The sequence below is a fragment of the Bubalus bubalis genome, chromosome 2 (assembly GCF_019923935.1).
Source record: "Bubalus bubalis isolate 160015118507 breed Murrah chromosome 2, NDDB_SH_1, whole genome shotgun sequence".
Taxonomy (NCBI): domain Eukaryota; kingdom Metazoa; phylum Chordata; class Mammalia; order Artiodactyla; family Bovidae; genus Bubalus; species Bubalus bubalis.
In genome coordinates this window covers 40,999,853-41,019,387 of record NC_059158.1, presented here as the reverse complement: position 1 = coordinate 41,019,387, position 19,535 = coordinate 40,999,853, and the positions used below count along the sequence as shown (strand labels likewise).

General features: G+C 47.5%; 1 protein-coding gene across 5 annotated transcripts in view; it reads left to right on the top strand.

The window, feature by feature from the left end:
• Window positions 1-19,145, top strand: part of C2H6orf89 (chromosome 2 C6orf89 homolog) — a 39,700-nt gene extending 20,555 nt beyond the window's left edge. For all 5 annotated transcript variants that reach the window (XM_006050419.3, XM_006050417.3, XM_025270773.2 and 2 more), the window contains 5 exons: window positions 5,670-5,824; window positions 5,956-6,095; window positions 7,266-7,395; window positions 10,432-10,555; window positions 13,767-19,145. In XM_006050419.3, the coding sequence (XP_006050481.1) occupies window positions 5,670-5,824; window positions 5,956-6,095; window positions 7,266-7,395; window positions 10,432-10,555; window positions 13,767-13,861 (644 nt within the window). In that variant the 3' untranslated portion in view covers window positions 13,862-19,145. The remainder of the gene's footprint in view (window positions 1-5,669; window positions 5,825-5,955; window positions 6,096-7,265; window positions 7,396-10,431; window positions 10,556-13,766) is intronic.
• The last annotated feature ends 390 nt before the right edge of the window (window positions 19,146-19,535 follow it).

The window sequence follows — 19,535 nt, the reverse complement described above, 5'->3', positions numbered from 1 at the left end:
GTTAAATTTTTTTGCCAGTTATTATGAATGAGATCATTTTCCATTTCTGTTTTTAAAAGATTATGGTTAGTAGTGTAAGAACAGGGTTTCCTAGGCGGCTCAGTGGGTAAAGAATCTGCCTACAGTGCAGGAAATGCAGGTTTGATCCCTGGGTCAGGAAGATCCCCTGGAGAAGGAAATGGCAACCCACTCCAGTATACTTGCCTGGAGAATCCCATGGACAAAGGAGCTGGCGGTCTACAGTCCATAGGGTTGCAAAGAGCCAGACTCAACTGAAGCGACTGAGCACACACAGATGCAATATAAGACCACTGTTGATGTTCACATGTCTAGAGATCTCTATCTTGTATTCCGCCACCTTCTTAAATTCTCTTTTTAGTATTCTGTTCTTGTTTTCTTTTCCTCTCTAGGTTTTCTTCCTCAACCTGCTGTTCAAGCATCTCTACCTGGAAATCCCAAGAATACCTAAAGCTCAGAATAAAACTAAATTAAGTGAAAGTTAAAATAATCTCTTGATACTCTTAGGTTCAGAATTGCTGCCACTAGCCCATGAAGCAGGCTTCCTTGGTGGCTCAGATGGTAAAGAATCCGCCTGCAGTGCAGGAGACCTGGGTTTGATCCCTGGGTTGGGAAGATCCCCTAGAAGAGGGCATGGCAACCCACTCCAGTATTCTTGCCTTGAGAATCCCCATGGACAGAGGAGCCTGGCGGGCTACAGTCCATGGGGTCACAAAGAGTCGGACATGACTGAGCGACTAAGCACAAGCACAGCCCATGAAGCGCCTTTGTATAAATTAGAATTTCTCCTAGCACTTCACTCCTGATATGATTGTCATAATTAACGGACTCATTTGGAATATGACATGTTACTGCAGAAAAATGTGATAATAAGTATTTGCAGCCCTCCAGGGTCTCCCTTAAATGAGGAGCTCTTGGACCATCTCAGCCTGTATAGATGGTCTCCACAGTGCTGCCGAGAGCCATGGATTTTGTCATCACTGCCTCTGGAATCACCCTTGTTCCCAAGGCCACTGGCTCAGTTGCACTGTCGTTAAACTTCCCCTCTCATCACCGTACACCTCCTCCCTCCCCAATAAAAGGACAAAAACAAAGCTTGACTGGGTCTGCCTCTTGCCAGCCTCCCTCTTGCAGGACACCCTAGTCATGCCGCAGAATAACCTTCCTAGAAGGAAGCCCTAGAGCCCTCGGCACTGTCTTCCTCAGCAGCCTCTGTGCTGTTCCCACCCCGCCCCCTTGGGTGGTGATTCCTCTCGCCTTCACTCTCAGTTTGCTCATCTGTAAAAGCAGAATAGTGATGCCTCCTCAATAATTACATGGTAAGAGGAAACAGTACACTACCTGCGAAAATACAACTCACTTTGGGCTCGCTGCTGATCACTTTAGTTTTCTCTTCCCTTCCCTCCCACTCCCTCACAAGTACTCTGGAAACTGAAACTGTATAATTGTAACATAGTATGTTGCCTCAGGGCTCTATTTTGGCAGCTTTTCTTCTGTGAGAATTAAGACTTTTAAATTGGATTTGACTCAACACAAGTTTATGGCCTTGGAATACAGAATGAAGCAGGGCAAAGACTTACAGAGTTTTGCCAAGAAAATGCACTGGTCATAACTCTTCCAACAACACAAGAGAAGACTCTATACATGGACATCACCAGATGGTCAACACCGAAATCAGATTGATTATATTCTTTGCAGCCAAAGATGGAGAAGCTCTATATAGTCAGCAAAAACAAGACCAGGAGCTGACTGTGGCTCAGACCATGAACTCCTTATTGCCAAATTCAGACTTAAATTGAAGAAAGTAGGGAAAACCACTAGACCATTCAGGTATGACCTAAATCAAATCCCTTATGATTATACAGTGGAAGTGAGAAATAGATTTAAGGGCCTTGATCTGATCAATAGAGTGCCTGATGAACTATGGAATGAGGTTCGTGACATTGTACAGGAGACAGGGATCAAGACCATTCCCATAGAAAAGAAATGCAAAAAAGCAAAATGGCTGTCTGGGGAGGCCTTACAAATAGCTGTGAAAAGAAGAGAAGCGAAAAGCAAAGGAGAAAAGGAAAGATATAAACATCTGAATGCAGAGTTCCAAAGAATAGCAAGAAGAGATAAGAAAGCCTTCTTCAGCGATCGATGCAAAGAAATAGAGGAAAACAACAGAATGGGAAAGACTAGGGATCTCTTAAAGAAAATCAGAGATACCAAAGGAACATTTCATGCAAAGATGGGCTCGATAAAGGACAGAAATGGTATGGACCTAACAGAAGCAGAAGATATTAAGAAGAGATGGCAAGAATACACAGAAGAACTGTACAAAAAAGATCTTCACGACCCAGATAACCATGATGGTGTGATCACTGACCTAGAGCCAGACATCCTGGAATGTGAAGTCAAGTGGGCCTTAGAAAGCATTACTACGAACAAAGCTAGTGGAGGTGATGGAATTCCACTTGAGCTATTCCAAATCCTGAAAGATGATGCTGTGAAAGTGCTGCACTCAATATGCCAACAAATTTGGAAAACTCAGCAGTGGCCACAGGACTGGAAAAGGTCAGTTTTCATTCCAATCCCAAAGAAAGGCAATGCCAAAGAATGCCCAAACTACCGCACAATTGCACTCACCTCACATGCTAGTAAAGTAATGCTCAAAATTCTCCAAGCCAGGCTTCAGCAATATGTGAACCGTGAACTTCCTGATGTTCAAGCTGGTTTTAGAAAAGGCAGAGGAACCAGAGATCAAATTGCTGACATCTGCTGGATCATAGAAAAAGCAAGAGAGTTCCAGAAAAACATCTATTTCTGCTTGATTGACTATGCCAAAGCCTTTGACTGTGTGGATCACAATAAACTGTGGACAATTCTGAAAGAGATGGGAATACCAGACCACCTGACCTGCCTCTTGAGAAACCTGTATGCAGGTCAGGAAGCAACAGTTAGAACTGGACATGGAACAACAGACTGGTTCCAAATAGGAAAAAGAGTACGTCAAGGCTGTATATTGTCACCCTGTTTGTTTAACTTATATGCAGAGTACATCATGGGAAACGCTGGACTGGAAGAAACACAAGCTGGAATCAAGATTGCCGGGAGAAATATCAATAACCTCAGATATGCAAGGCTGTATATTGTCACCCTGTTTGTTTAACTTATATGCAGAGTACATCATGGGAAACGCTGGACTGGAAGAAACACAAACTGGAATCAAGATTGCCGGGAGAAATATCAATAACCTCAGATATGCAGATGACACCACCCTTATGGCAGAAAGTGAAGAGGAACTAAAAAGCCTTTTGATGAAAGTGAAAGTGGAGAGTGAAAAAGTTGGCTTAAAGCTCAACATTCAGAAAACAAAGATCGTGGCATCCGGTCCCATCACTTCATGGGAAATAGATGGGGAAACAGTGGAAACAGTGTCAGACTTTATTTTTCTGGGCTCCAAAATCACTACAGATGGTGACTGCAGCCATTAAATTAAAAGATGCTTACTCCTTGGAAGGAAAGTTATGACCAACCTAGATAGCATATTCAAAAGCAGAGACATTATTTTGCCAACAAAGGTCCGTCTAGTCAAGGCTATGGTTTTTCCAGTGGTCATGTATGGATGTGAGAGTTGGACTGTGAGGAAGGCTGAGTTCCGAAGAATTGATGTTTTTGAACTGTGGTGTTGGAGAAGACTCTTGAGAGTCCCTTGGACTGCAAGGAGATCCAACCAGTCCATTCTGAAGATCAGCCCTGGGATTTCTTTGGAAGGAATGATGCTGAATATGAAACTCCAGTACTTTGGCCCCCTCATGTGAAGAGTTGACTCATTGGAAAAGACTCTGATGCTGGGAGGGATTAGGGGCAGGAGGAGAAGGGGACGACAGGATGAGATGGCTGGGTGGCATCACTGACTCGATGGACGTGAGTCTGAGTGAACTCTGGAAGTTGGTGATGGACAGGGAGGCCTGGCGTGCTGCAATTCATGGGGTCGCAAAGAGTCAGACATGACTGAGCGACTGATCTGATCTGAAGTTGCATTTGGGGCTTCCCAGGTGGCTCAGTGGTAAAGAATCTGCCTATCAATGCAGGAGACGCAGGAGATGTAGGTTCTATCCCTGGGTTGCGAAGATCTCCTGGAGGAGGGCATGGCAACCCACTCCAGTATTCTTGCCTGGAGAATCCCATGGACAGAGGAGTCTGGTGGGCTGCAGTCCGTGCGGTCACAAAGAGTCAGACCCGACTGAATGACTGAACATGATGACTTATGCCTCATTGTAGGTCCATTACCTGGAGTTGTGTTTTGACAAGAGTTCATCATATTTGACCTCTAGTAAGGAACATGTGAAAATACTTCAGAAGGGAAAGTAAAAGGGTAACCACAGCCTCAGCGTGCCGCTAAAACAGGTGCCACTGAAGGTTTTTCTGCTGCCCGTGGAGGCTTGCGGTGGTCGCTGTGTGCTCCTCCCGGGGGTGAGAATAGTGGGTGGTGCTGCCTGCAGGAGACACAGGGTCTGTCTGCAGGAGATGCGGGCTCGGGACGCGCTGAGCACATGCACTGCCCTCCCCGGTGAGTGTTCCTTATCCTGCAGACTCCTGCCTTGTGCTCACTACAGAAAATGTTTTGTGTTAAGAGTCAGTTTCCACGTCTGTTTCTTGGCTCAAAGAGCTGATTTCCTTTCAGCCACATTCGATTGTTGTCTTTTGTTCTAGGCTCTCTCCTGATTGGGTTTTCATTGGGTTTTAATCAGAAACCATCTGGTGAAACATTTTGGATTCAAATTAAAGATCTATCACAAACACATAACTCAGAGAACACAGATGAAACCCAGACTGGAACAGAAAGCAAACAAGACATAATGAAATAATATTATGAACAGAATAGTCTCAGAGGGAAGGAACGCAGAGAAAACCAAGAAGGGCTGCATAGAAACAGAGCCAACCCCTCAAAGAAGGACCCACCAGAGTAGGGTGTGGGCGAGCCAGCAAGCTCTCAATCAGAGCCTGAGTGGGGAGTTCTAGTTCTCACCACCCTGCAGTCCTTGGGGCTGGAAGCCACGGTTAGTAGCCCTTTCCCCTCCCCCAAACTGGAACAGAGTGCTGATGAGCAGAGGCCATTTACTTTACTCCACAGATGGGCCCTGAAAAGTCCCGTCTCTCCTCTCCATCCCTTCTCTCTGCACCCATTTCTCACTCTTCATTCCCAGAGCCATCCTGGGCTGGCCTTGAACCTGTGAGCCCAGGGTGTAGGATATCAGAGAAATGCTGGCATCACTGGCAGTGGGACCACCCTGCCTGCCCGCCCCTCCCCCATGTGCTGTAGCCCGTTCAGACCTGTTGGTCACAGGTTAGAAAACTGGGAAACAACTGCATCTCCAACCCCATGTCACAAATACAGCTCCCCAAACTGACTTTAGTTGTTGATTTGACTTTGGAGATACTTGTACGTGTTAAAAAGGATTTCCTCCCCTCTCCACCTCTGTCCCCTAGCTAGGCTCTCTGTTTCCTTCTTGAGGGTTAACTTATTTGATATGTACCATTTCAGCGGTCGCTCGTGGTGATCACTGTGAGCTTTTAAAATTATTATGCCTCTGTGTCTCCATTGCTGGGCCTCCTGGATTCACCTGCTGTATCTGCTTTCTCCACATCCCTTCCTCTCTCAGACTTTGACCCCTGGTGGACAAATGACTGTGAGCAGAATGAGTCGGACCCCACCCCTGCCAACTGCACTGGCTGTGCCCAGAAATTACCCCTCCAGGTGATGCTCCTGGAAGATACCCCAAGGAGATTTGAGAGACTGCATCCTCTAGTGATCAAGGTGCGCAGAAAGGCTGGTTCTCCCACTGCCTTCATAACCCATTAAATGGCTAGAAAACACCAGGCCCTGGGACATTCCTGATAAGTAATTCCGTGTTGTCTTGTTGCACTTTTGTTTTCTGCCTCCCCAAGACGGGACAGTCCTTGTCGACTGAGGGGCTTCAGGATTTTTTGTGCCAGTATCCGGAGGTGACAGAAGGCTTCACTGAAGGGTTTTTCACCAAGTGGTGGCGCTGCTTTCCTGGACGGTGGTTCCCATTTCCGTATCCATGGTGAGTGCGGAAAGGGGCACCCAGCCATGTGTGTGTACAGAAAGGGCAGACCAAATGTCAAAATGGTACTAATTACTGCCGAGACCCTGCCATGCCCGGCACTGTGTAAACTTCACAGCACACCCTCCAAGTCAAGTGATAACTCTAGAGCACAGTGTGGAAAAACTGATGGAGAGAAGGAGATGAGCTGAAGAGGTGTGTCAAGAGGGGCGTCACCGTGGTGGACACTGAGATTGCCTAATAGAAGCATCACTCACATCTAACTGCAGTGTTTAGCGTTTGCTTTCATGCTGAGTGGGTCCTGAGTGTTGAGGACTGCAGAGAGAGCACAAAGAATAAAAGGGAAGGTTATTTCGTGGCATTTGTTTGTGCCAGGCAGCGTGCCTTGGTGCTTAGTGTCTGTTACTCATTGGAGATGCTCATAATAGCGCTGGGAAGTCGGAATTGTCATTGTCGTTTTTCAGTTCAGGAAAAGTGGGAATCAGAGAGGTTAAGTACTTTGCTTAAGGTCACCCAGCCAACACTGAAACCCGCATCTATCTCCCTGTTCCTTCTCGGGTCTTATAGACGACATGGGCCATTTCTTGGGGGTAACCTTGCTTTCTACAAATAAAAGGAACGCAAGTTTACTTCTAGAATCATTCCAAAGAGGATTAAAACTGCTTTTTCAGGCTTTTTGTTGGGTAGTTTCTCTGTTTCTGCCTTTCTTTAAATTTGCTGTTTATTTGCATGATCAAATACTCGGTTTACGAGCTGATACAGGCTTCCCACGTCGTACTGCTCCACTTCAAAAGGGTCATGATTGTTGCCCCCTCCTCCTCCCTTCTCCTCTCTTGCCCTGCCTGCTGTTACTTCAGTCTCTTTGCCAAGAGGGAATGAATGGAGTGTTTCTTTTCTCCCTCTATATGTTGTTTTAGCTGGATTTTATAAACACCCCACCCACGCAAGACAAATTGTGGCTGTAGAGTGAGTGTGTGTGTGTGATGTTTCAGTTAATTGATTCAGCATGACTGCTCTTCATGGTCCTAATACTTCCGTTGTTGTCCTGACATCTTTCCCTCTTTACCCACCACCCACAGTTTTCCCACCCTCGCCGAGCTCTCTTTAGCCATGGCGTTGGGCTGGGTTGCCCAGTTTAACTACTTTTTCCCTCTTGTACACATTCTACAGGAGAAGACCGTTGAACAGATCACACATTTTACATGAGCTTTTCCCTGTTTTCACCTATCTGCCGTTTCCAAAAGAAGCCTCCTTGAAAAAATGCTTCCTTCTTCAACCAGAACCTATTGTGGGGAGTAAGGTAGGAAATTCTGAGAAGATTTGGATCTAGAATTTTTCTCGTTTGTTACCTTGGCTGATGTCATAAACAAAGCCTTCCCTGCATGTCAACTTAGAGGGTGACCTGAAGGGTCATCCACAGAATCTGGAGTTCTCTCTTCCTGCTGCTTGCCAACACACCTGCAGTGGCCTGACTTTTTACTGAAGGCATGTTTCCAGAAAGTCTGGTAACTTGCAGATCTATTTCCTGCCCTTAACACCTGGGGGCAAGCTATGTTTCTACATTAAAGGAAGTAGAATCCTCAAGTTTAAAGAGTCCTGAGCATGCAGTCAGACTTCTCTACCTCTAAGTAGAGAGCAGGCAGACTGTGAATGAATAGTGTGTAAATGAACAGTCCAACGTTTCTCATTTTGTGAGAAATTAAATGATTTGCCCAAGGACACAGCAAGTTAGTAAGAGGTCTCACCTCATTCTCCACTCCCAGATTGGCTTTCCCCAGAAATAAATGAGAAGCTTCAGATGGAGAGTAAAAAGGGAGTGCAAAAAGCTTGGGAGCGTGGTTTGGGAACAGAAGGGTTGACAAACACGTGCCTGAGGCAGTGTGTGACGCTGCCTTTTCACCTCCATCCGTGGCCAAGTACCCGGAGCCCACGTTTCTACCTCTGGGGCCAGCAGACTGGGCAGAGCTGTTCTGTGTTTGTGTCTGTTTTCTTTTCTCTGAATTGCTCTTTTATTGAGTCTCAACCCTGAGGAAGCTTTTTGAGTCTGGATTGGTTTGGAATAATTAAAAGGATGAACTTTCCTTTGTTAAAAAATTAAATTTGCTGAACTGCGACCCCTACCAACTCTGGGTTGTGTCTTTAACCTCCTGACACTATTGTTTGGGTCCAAATGTGCTGAATCGTGTTAAAGGAATTTCAAAGCCTTTAAAAAACAATCATTTTGTCTAGAAGTAAGAACGTCTGCCTGCCAGCTGTAGGGTGGAGGTGCTGGGCTCTGGCCTCAGGTTTTAAAGAAGTTTATTCTGCTGCCTTCGGCTAGAACTCGGGGCCCTGGTATGATTTCATCTTCATAATTATGATACATGAAAAAATTACGGGTGAGGGCCTTCATCACTGTCTTGGGTTTTCCCACTTGGATCTTAATTTCAGCAGTCTGCCGAACAGGGACACCAGGGAGCCCAGCCAAAGGGGTGAATACAGAGTTCCGCAGACGCTTGTCAGAATCATCTTGTTGTGGTTCTCAAGGATGTTTTTGGAAGGGGAGTGGCCCAAATAGGCAGAAATCCTGAGAGTCTGATTTCTTAGAGCATCTGTTCCCCACCCTGGCCCAGGCTCTCCTTTCTCCACAGCCACGTTACTCCACCCTTGTTCCACATCCCTGGGCCCTGGACTCTGGTAAAGTCATGTGTCTGTGGGCCCAGATTCCAAAAGGCAGCCTTGGGATAGAAGAGAAGCAGTGGGGTCCCGTTGTTGAGAGACCCTGGGGGAAGAGGTGAGGGGCTCCAGGGCCCACTTCACGCACTCCAGGATGTTGCCTTGGGCTGGCCCAGTCCATCCTGTTGTCTGTTTCTCCTCATCCTGAATGTGGAGGAGCGTGGTCCCAGCCCCTCTCAGGCCTGTGTGAAATAGAGATACATCTGCTTAATTTTTGGTCTTCTGGAATTTCTTCCAGACTGCTCGTGACAGGGCTTCTGCCAGTCCCGCAGCTGCGCACACTCGTCCTCCTGCACTACAGCAGCAGCAGCGGTGGCCCGAAGCATTGCCATGGACACCGAGCATGGCCAGGGCCTGTGCGGAGCAGTGGGGAGGCCAGGGTTGGGAGGCAAGAGAGGCCAGGGCCACATTCTTGGGCTTGGAGGACCCAAATGGTAGGGAAAGACAGGACATGGCCTAAGGAGTCAGACTTCTGACTCCTGCTTTGTAAGGGCGCATAAGGGTTTGGGGTTTTCTCTTGCCATCTAGACAGGAAGAGAAGTCTGACCAAGAGCACCCTATCCCTTTGTTTCTATTCCCTGCCCCTCCCAAACCCCAGGCACACAGCAGGTTGCACTTAATGCTTGCTGGAAGCAGGACTGATTCCCTGATGGTTCAATGGTAGGGAATCCACCTGCCGATGCAGGAGATGCCAGCTTGTTCTCTGGGTCAGGAAGATCCCCTGGAGGAGGAAATGGCAACCCACTCCAGTATTCTTGCCTGGAAAACTCCATGGATGGAGGAGCCTGGCGACTACAGTCCATATGCCCTCAGAGAGCTGTAGTTACCCGTGCAGTTGTACATCCTTAGCTTTCAAAATCAGAGGCTGATCTTACTGTTATTAGTCCTTAATCAGTAGCGTCATGTATCTGCTCACCTGGGTCTTGCCAAAAAATTGTAAACTTGAACTTGCTGCTGTCCGATTCTCTTGAAAAGTCTGACAGTAAGAAATAATATTCCACAGACTATTGCCCAGAGGATATGCAGACTGTCTGTCTGAATCAAACCAGACCCTCAGATGACTGCATATTTAGACCACCGCATGTTGGCCTCTGCGAGACTTTTGTTAAAATACAATTAAATATTTTGCCTATGACCTACTTGGAAACTATAGCTAGAAATTGTGAATTATGAAACTTAAGCCATTTCTGCTACAGGGCTGACATTGCAGATGTTGCCTACAAAACTACACAATGTCTCTTTAAGAAAAACCCTAGAAGAGATCTTACCATGGCACTTCCCTGACAGTCCAGTGGTTAAGACCCTGAGCTTCCATGGCAGAGAATGCAGATTTGAACTCTGGTTGGGAGCTAAAATCCCCCATGCCCCCTTGACATGGCCAAAAAAAAAAATAGAAATCTTTCCTTAGACTCAGTACGGGGAGATGCCATGCTTAGCAGAAACTAATTTGTTTTTTGTCTTTCGAACAAAATTGTGAGTTTTATTCTTGGTTTTGTCTTCCTCTTTGCTTAGACTGCTAGGAAACCCAGAGCCACACGTATAAGAGTTTTTGTCTGCTCCTCTCCCACGCCCCAGGATTTGACTTGGTTTTCCTTCCCTTCCCCCGTGTCCTTTCCTCCAGATGCACAGGATGCATGACCTGTTCACCATCGGCAGCGGGGAGGCCATGCTGCAGCTCCTCCCGCCCTTCCAGTGCCGCAGCCACTGCCAGTCCGTGGCGATGCCGCTGGAGCCAGGCGACATCGGTATGTGGAGCCCCCAGAGGGCAGGGGCAGCCACAGGGTCTTTTTAGTTTTTAACTCAAAAAAGCATTCTAAAAATTAAATATTGCCTTTACAAATATTTATTAAAGTCAAAAATAGCTTTTTTTATTAGCAAGGTCAATTATTTATGCTTAGGTGTAATGATAAGTAATTACTGAGAAAATGTAGCAAAGAGAAGTGGGTCATATGCACATTTAGAATGCATGTGTCCATTGGCTTTAGAGATTTCAAATTAGGAGGAATTATTATGGAAAATATTCAGAGCAATACTTTCTTGTCAGATAAGGAAATTGAGACCAAGAGAGGAGAGGTGACCATTCCAAGGCCCAACCGTCAGTTAGGCAAAGCATCAGTTTTAAGTGACTCCTTTTACACAGACAAGCCAGAGGAGGTCCTATTCAGATTTGATGAAACCCTTTCTGTGCCCAGTTTGCTAGTAAAACAATTCAGGCAGTATGTAAGGGCAACAGTCACACAAGGAAATACTACCTTCCTTGTGGATCCCACAGTCTGGTCACAGCCTCACAGTCATGACCCACCCTTGGCTCCATGATTTCCTGACTGTGACTTGTTCTGTGCCTTAACCATCTAAAAATTGGTTCCGAAGAAACAGACTTGAATGAACCACTGTCAGTTTGACAATAGAACTGTCTTGGCAGAAGCAAAATAAATTAACAAGCATCACCATTGCCCTTCTTGTTTTTCTTGCCTCACAAAACCTAGGGGAGCCCTGACTCCCTGACAGAGCCCAGACTGATTTTCCAGTTTATTTCTTTTTAGTTTTTCTATTTGGAAGACCCCGGTCCCTAGAAACCTCTCACCTCACTTGGAGGTAGGGTGCATACTGAAAACTGCCAAACTTTAATCCAAGTTTCATAACTTTTATTTCAATTTAAAAATGAAAACAATGCACAAATTAAGCATTTAGCTGATAATGGAGCACAGCTGGCCTGGCCCTTGAGGATTACTGCAAGAAAAGAGGATTCTTGTGTGGAAGTTCCTCCAAACCCGTCGTTCTGTAGTGCAGTGATGCTGCACAAGTCTGTATGGCATTCTGGTTTTGGAATGTGTAGCTGTGCTTGAAAAAGTTTCTGTTTTATGTTCTACAAATGCCTGACAGTTCAGACAGCTACAGAAACACTTTCGTTATCCAAATTCCAGGTTTTCAGCTCCCACAAGCATCCCGAGTGCCAATTATAGAATTAAGGAAAAAAGGAAGAAAAAAAGATGCGTGACTTTTTTTGGGGGGGCAGTGATCAAAGAAGCTTTGATTGTTTGATCAAAGGCTGGTGTGGCTGGTCCAGAATGGCCCAGAACCCAGAGACTGGTCCTTGTCGTTCTGTGACAGCTTGCTGACTGGAGGGGGGAAAGGAGCCCTGTGCTTGGCAGTGTCCGTGAAGGGCAGAACGTGATAGGAACGTGGAGAAGGGGTGGAGGCTGATGAGAGCCAGGGAAGAGGGCAAGTCAGGAGAAGGCTGGGGGTGGGGAGCGCTGGGGAGGACAGTGGACTCGGGAAGCGGCGGCAGAAACAGAAGCAATGGCTGCAGCTGCCGCAGGGAAAAATGAGGACAGAAAGGCAGACCCTGACAGTGGACGAGAGTAACTTTAGTGGCTGTAAAACAGATGGCCGCTCCTGCACCTCAGAGACCCTCAAGAATAGCACCATGTCAAGCAGATTCTGTGTTTTTTGACAAAATAAGCATTTTCCCATGATGGCTGGATTCAGAGGGCAGTGCTCACGATCACCAGAAAACCCATGACGGACGGCATTTTCAAGAGTGACGTGGGTGTCAAGCGTCAGAGGCTAACACTGCTAAGCCCATGTTACCTGCCGTGATGGTACAGTCATGGCTCATAGTGACCCTTCTTGAGTCACCAAACAGAGGTTACATTCCATTCAGTGCTCCCAGTTTAAAGATGAGTGGTGTATATCCTTCTCTAGAAAATTTTTCATCAGGAAGTTACTGATGTATTAAAGTTTTTAAATTTTACCTTTCTAGTCCATTCCTAGATATCATTGCTCAAATGACACAGGTCATGACTCTAGGGTTCGTAAAACAGCCCCTGGGAAGGACCCTTGGCAAATAGGGCTCTTGAGTCACCGACTTTGGGAAATGCCTGTCTTGTTGAAACACGGTACACATTAGTGTACAAAAGGCTCTGAAAAGCCCTGGAGGGATCTGGTGTTTTTAAAACTTACTTGACCACAGAACCCTTTTTTCCCTGCACTGTCTTATAGGGTGCTACTGTTTGCAGAATACAATTTAGGAAGTATTGGTTTGGGTTAATCTGGATGTTCTATAATGAGACCATGTTGTGTATAACCTCAGGAGAATTGGACAGGGCGCCCTGGCCTCCCTTAGAACCCATCCTGTCTTTTTGCTGAAAAAAAATTACCCTGAGAATTGATGCTCCATATCAACCTTATCTGGGGCTTCCCTGGTGGCTCAGTGGTAAAAAATCTGCCTGCAGTGCAGAAGCCTCAGGAGATGCGGATTTGATCCCTGGGTCAGGAAGTTCCCCTTGAGGAACCCCTGGATGAGTATGGCAACCCACTCCAGTATTCTTGCCTGGAGAATCCCATGGACACAGGAGCCTGATGGGCTACAGTCTGTGGGGTTGCAAAGAGTCGGACACGACTGAGTGACTTAGCACACACACATGCACATCAGCCTTATCTAGGGCTTCCCAGGTGGCGCTAGTGGTAAAGAACCCGCCTGCCAATGCAGGAGACGTAAGAGCTGCAAGTTCGATCCATGGGTTGGGATGATCCCCTGGAGGAGGGCATGGCAACTCACTCCAGTATCCTTACCTGGAGAATCCCATGGACACGGGAGCCTGGGGGACTACAGTCTATAGGGTCACACAGAGTCGGACACAGATGAAGCCACTTAGCACACACAGATGCATCAGCCGTATCTAGAACATCCTGCTTTTGTAAACCTGCTGAACTGTGATTCACAGTTACCCAGGTGAGGGGTGACGCTGAAACACTTTGGTTCATGGTTGGATGAACCCATATGATAGCTGGGGACACTTATGCTAGGAAGAGCTCACAGACCTCCAGAGCAGGAATGGCCTCTGAGCCTGTAGGTGAATCTGAGGGCAGCTCTGCAGAACCGCCTAGCTCGTGCCCACAAGTCGGCCCAGTCCCTACCACTCACACGCTTTCCTGTCGCTGTCTCCCTTCAAGGCTACGCTGGTGCCACCCACTGGAAGGTCTACATTATAGCCAGAGGGGTCCAGCCTTTGGTTGTCTGCGATGGAACCACCCTGTCAGAGCTATAGGACACAGATCTAAAGGAACAGCTTTGAGAGCTGAAGACCAGATCGAAAGGGGGAGAGTAAAAACAAAAAACGATGAAACCACTTTCCAGGGGTTGGTTACTTAGTCACCTGCCCCGTGCATGCATGTGTGAGCCAGTTGTGTGCTGGAGGCAAAGGCCGGAGCCTGGGCCTCCCAACTCTTCCAGCCCAGCCACTTGGCCAGGACTCCGCCACCCATACCCGTCTATGAGAGACGGGCCTCTTCCCAGCCCCTTGGCACCAAAGCCTTGAGGCTGCCTTCAGGCAGGGAGCAGGGTTGGTGCCCTCCCTCACTTGCATGGCATGATCCTCTCTGCTGGCTCCTGGCCATGAGAGGGCAGTCAGCAGGTCCTGACTTCAGCGCCATCCTCTGCCAGGTGGGCCTGCCTGTCCCATCTCCCTGGTAACACCACCCTGTACATCTTTTGGAAAGCCACGGATGGTTAAAGAAGTCATGGCAGTTTCCCAAGCACAGTGGAATATCGAACCAGTGAAAAGGATCAAATAACCTCAAACTGCACTCGAGAAGTGCACTTCTTTCCCAAGTGCGCGTGGCTCTCGGAGTCTCCGGTGCCAGGTCAGAGCCTGATTATAATTGAAGCGGTCATTCCTAAGGTAATACCTTCCTCCATTCGGTCAGGTTCTCAGTCTCTCCCTCCCTCCCTGCTCCCTCGCCTGTCTGGCTGGCTTCTCAGCAGTTGGGCTCCCAGCACCCCTCCCTTGGCCCAACCAGAGCCCTTTACTGCTGAGGCAGCACTGCTCTCATCAGCCGTGTTGCTTTTACCAAATGTCTTCAGAAGGGGGTGAGTTAAGAGTGCTGGCCCGGGGAGAGGGCACCTCCCTGGGTTTGATCTTTAGGGTCCGACTTTCTGCCGAGAAGATGTTTTACAGATGTGTCAAAGTGATGTTGTCACGTGGCTAGGGAAGGAACTCCAGACGCAAAGTGCTGGTCAGCTGGGCGTGCGACTGTGCAGCTCTCTGTCTTGAAATGATTTCTCTCTCTGTACTGGGAACCAAGGCAAGGTGTTTTTAATTCTTATGAAAATACAAAACCGTGTTCCTTTTGATTGGATGATTCGCTCTGCTCATTGTTTTCCCCAAATGCTTTTTGTATGTATTAAGTGTACAAATAAGGACACTCTTTTTTTGTTTCCTTTCCCCCTTTATTATTCCTTTATTGACTTTGTTAAATATCTGGCCTCTGATCATGCCATTGCCAAGCTGAAGGAAAAGAGGCAGACCACGCTACAGCCTCTGGTTCTAAACTTCAGAAATCAGACAGATAGTGGAGGTGTCATCTGTGTTGAATTACGGACTAGAGGCAGACAGTGGTGGGGGAAGAGGATGGGACTCACTGTGGGGTCCTCGTCATCCTTTGGAGGCACCCCTGCACCTTGTCCCAGGCCCTCTCTCTCTACACATCTCATGAGCGTCAGTGAGGATCAGTGTGTGCTTGAATGGCCTGTTTAGGGGCTTGTAAAGGACAGGGAGGGTTCACATCGCTCAGAGCCTCCTCCACGGACCTGAGTGAAAGTAGGATGAACTGTACCTGAGGGAATTTTTGCTTAAAAGAATCAGTACCATGTGTGCAGTAATACAGGAAAAACAAAACTTCATGTCCGTATAAAAGGCACGCTGCTAAGCAGTTACAATTTAAGAGGTTTTAAATCAGAGGGACCATTCGGAGGCCAACTTTGTGCATACTTTTAGAGCCTTTGCAATGTCCTTGCCCCTGGTGATATGTAAACAAGTTCTTTAGAGGTCTCTCAGAGTTCTCTTAAATTAGGACTTTTGGGTTAACAAAAGAGAGGGTTCCTTAGGAGCAAAGCAACTGTTTTGGTGATCCAAATTCCCCATTTTACTCCAGCCCTTCACACCTTAAATGATCATAAAAATGCCATCAAGGTGTTCCTTCCCCATTTTACTACAGCCCTTCACACCTTAAATGATCATAAAATGCCCTCTTCAACTCAAAACTGAACTAGCCTTGTGTGTGTGTTGCTGTTCTGAGGCCTTCTGTGGGAGGTCCCCAGAGCTGTCAGCTGTCTTCAACAAAGAATGGTCTGGCAGCAGATAAGTAGAAACTTTCCGTGTGTACACTACTCATTTTACTTAAAATCTGTCCAGTTCAGAATTGAATGTAGATTTATGTTAGGGGTGAAATTCTTCAAAGAAGGTTTTTTAAGTAATGTACCTTCTTCTCAAGGTAATTCTGAAAAGCAGAATCTACCACTGACTGGTCAGTGGTCAGTGAGTAACCAGCTAATTCCTTTCCAGTTACCCAAGGCTTTGTGTGAGGGTGGCGCGGGGTCACCCCTGCTCACCTCGCTCTCAGCTCCTCCGTGGAAGCAGCAAAAGTTCCTCCACATGACCCAGTGTGGGAAGGAGGCTCATGAAGATGAGGAAGCAGGGTCAGGGGGCTGGTGGAGCCATGGAAACCCCCATGTCTACCACCACCCTAAGAACAGTCACAGGGCTTGCTTGAAACAGAGGGCCTTGCTCACAAGTTTGTTGAGTGTTTACCAAGAGGTGACATGGCAGTGAAACTCATGTACTGCATTTCTCTGGGGAGAAGTCAGCTCTCTGGGGAGAAAGGCTGCTTTGGCCCCAGTTTGAGGCATTATATCCAGGTGTCCTGAGGTCCCCAAGAGTCGGATGTTGAAAAGAACACTACCCCTGTCCTGGTTCATGAAGAACATAAGTAGAACTTACCCTCTCCCCACTCTCAATTTGTTCAGCAGGAGGAGAGAGTAAAGTAACCATAGTTTATGAAAACAGAATCTGCCTCTTTGGTGAAATACAAAAGAGTCTATGAAATAGACAAATTTGGGGTCATTTTCTGAGAGAAAGACATAGTAATGTTTCTTAATAATGAAATAGTCTGTTCCAGCTTCAGAGTGTCTGGGTACGCGTGATCTCCTCTGATCTTTGCCCAGTCCTGTGAAGCAGCTATGAGAGCCTCATTTACAAGTAAAGAAACTGGGGCTGAGGACAGTTCCTTTGTCGGCGGCTGATGGCTGGCTCCACAGCAGTGTCTTCCTGCGCCAGTGCAGAGTGGTGCCCAGGAGGAAAGCCGTGGGTCTAGCTGACTCTAGTGTGCCCAGCTGAGCGGGAGAACCTAGGGGCAGGGTCAGCAAGCCAGGAGCTCTTCAGGGTTTGTTTTCAAAACTGTTTGAGACAGAAATGGACAGAAGCTAACAGATGACTTCTATAAAAAGCACTTCCCTCGTCCCCATCTGAAAGCGCTTTTTAGGAGTGAATGTTCCAGCCATTTTCCCATCATCGCAAGTTTCCAGATGTGTGACCAGCAAAGGGACTCAGCCCAATTCCAGTTGTGGGTCCCCTTGGAGTTTGCATCACTTGTTTTTTTAGTTCGTGGTTTTCTATTCCCTTCTTCCAAAACCCAGCATAGGCCTCGGTGTAGGAGCAATTTTAAAACAAAATAATTCCTTAGTTGCAGGTGATGGCCTCAATCATTTTATGTTTTTTATATAGGCAGTGTTCTTTTTTTTTTTTTTTTTTTGGCTGCACCACATAGGGTGTGGGATCTTAGTAGCCTGACCAGGGATTGAACCCACATTCCCTGCACTGGGAGCACAGAGTCTTAACCACTGGACCACCGGAAGTCCCTCAGTCATTTTAATACAGTCTGGATGCAGTTTTGCTCATTAGCCAGCGGCTTCCATAGTGAAAATTGAAACCCTCAGAGTAGACGTTTGCTTCTCATGTAATCCTCACCCAGCAGGCGGCCAGGTTGTAGAGGAAAGAGACTAGTGCAGGGAGAGAGTCGATCTTGTCTACCTTTCGAGAATCAGTTCTTAAACAGGAATATTTTAGACTTTTAAGTTTTCCTATCGCTAGAAGACAGACTCTCCTGACTTATAAGTTCCACACTCATTAACTTCCCCTTTTCAGCTTTTTCACCCACTAAAATTGGTTGGAGGAAGGGAGTGCCAGAGATGTGCTTTAACATAGCATTTTGGTTTGAGAGTCTCTCCACGTTCGGACCCACGGATATCGGGTCCAGAGCTGATGCACCTCAGGGCCAGGCGGCTAGGCAGGTGAGGTGCTTACAGAGCGAGCTCTGTCACAAATGGAAAGTTTGTGCTCTGTCGCCATCAGCCTCTCCATATCCAGCAGCTGCTTCTGCAGAAGCATCTCAGAGAAGATGGACAGGTGGTCTCCCTCGTGCACCACATCTGAGTCTACCCGCCCTGGGCGCGGCGTGGCTCTTAAGTGCTGGCCCTAGTGAGAAGCCCTCCAGCCAGCTCGTCTGTCGTCCAGGTTGCTTTGCGTCTGGTTTTCCTGCCCAGCATAATTTCAGCATTAGAGCTAACTACACCCATCATGTCTCCCTCTCTGGAGACTGTGAGATGTCCAGATCTTTGCAGAATACTGGAGAGAAGAGATGTTACGAAACTCCTAAGCGGAGGCCTGGAACTGTCCAGACGTGATGGGGCTGCCCACAGGCCACTCCTGCCTTCATGCGTCTGTCTGTCTGTCAGCCAGTGTCAATCCAAGAGTGGGCCATAGCTGCAGACACCCGTGCTGAGAAGGGAAACCAGCTTAGTTTTGAGTTTCAGACAGAAATTGGAGAGTCGGGACATCTGCTTCACGCCAGGCTTAATTTATCTCCTTATCCCTCTCCACGGCTCTGGGGGGGAGGTGAGGTCAGCCTGCAAAGCCACCTTGACCTACAGCTCAACAGGGTCCCAGCTTTCAAGCTTCAGCCCCTCAGAGCACTTCCAGCCATTTCAGGAACAAACACTTACCTGTGAGAGTTGGTGACCAGAACTGGGTGGACACATGCTGTTATTCCCAGAGAAGGCGCAACCTCCGTCATAGATGACCTTCCCTCCAAACTTCTCTCCATAGTCTCATCCTCAGAAAAACGCTAGCCATGGTCTCTTCCTCCTCGTCCTTCCTGTTGCAAGGTCAGTGACAGACGCCTAGGGCGGAAGGGAGTGGGAACTGGGCACTCAGCAAAGTCCTTGCCGCCACCAGGGACGGGATCCAGGATGGCTGCAGTTCCTCTCTAGGGAGCCAGGGGTGGCGGGCCCCGGGGGTTCCCAGTGAGCAGAGGAGTGGACACCTGTCCAGCCACGTGGGCTCCGAGTGGTCTAAGATGTTACTCTGTGTTCAGTTTGGAATGTTGATTGTAAGTTAATGTACCACAAACTTGTAAAGAATGTATGTACATTAAGGTTTCATGTGACAAAAATTTTTACTTTTTGCAATTAAAAGTGTGTATGTTGGTTGATAAGAACTGGCCTGTACTTGGTGTCATCCTTTGGTGTCCCATTTTCTCTTCTCCCGAAACTTGGAGACTGATAGTCACATCCTACTCCTGAGGCAGGCCTCTGCTGTGGGCCTCCAGGTCACCTGTCCACCCTGGCCTGGGTCCTGTCTCACATCCGCACTGAGCTTTGCACTCGCTCACATTCACAGATGCTTCTTTTACCCCCATTCTAACCCTTTGCCTGCAATGGCTTCTGATCTCCTGTTCAATTCTCAAATTTCAGTCCTCCTGTTAATACCCTCCCCTGTTCTTGCACTTTGCCCAAAATTCAAATGAGACCCTCAACACCTTTTTCCTTCTGCCAGCTGGCTGCACACAGCCCAGGTGCCCTCACAGTGTCGCCTCACCCATGTGTCC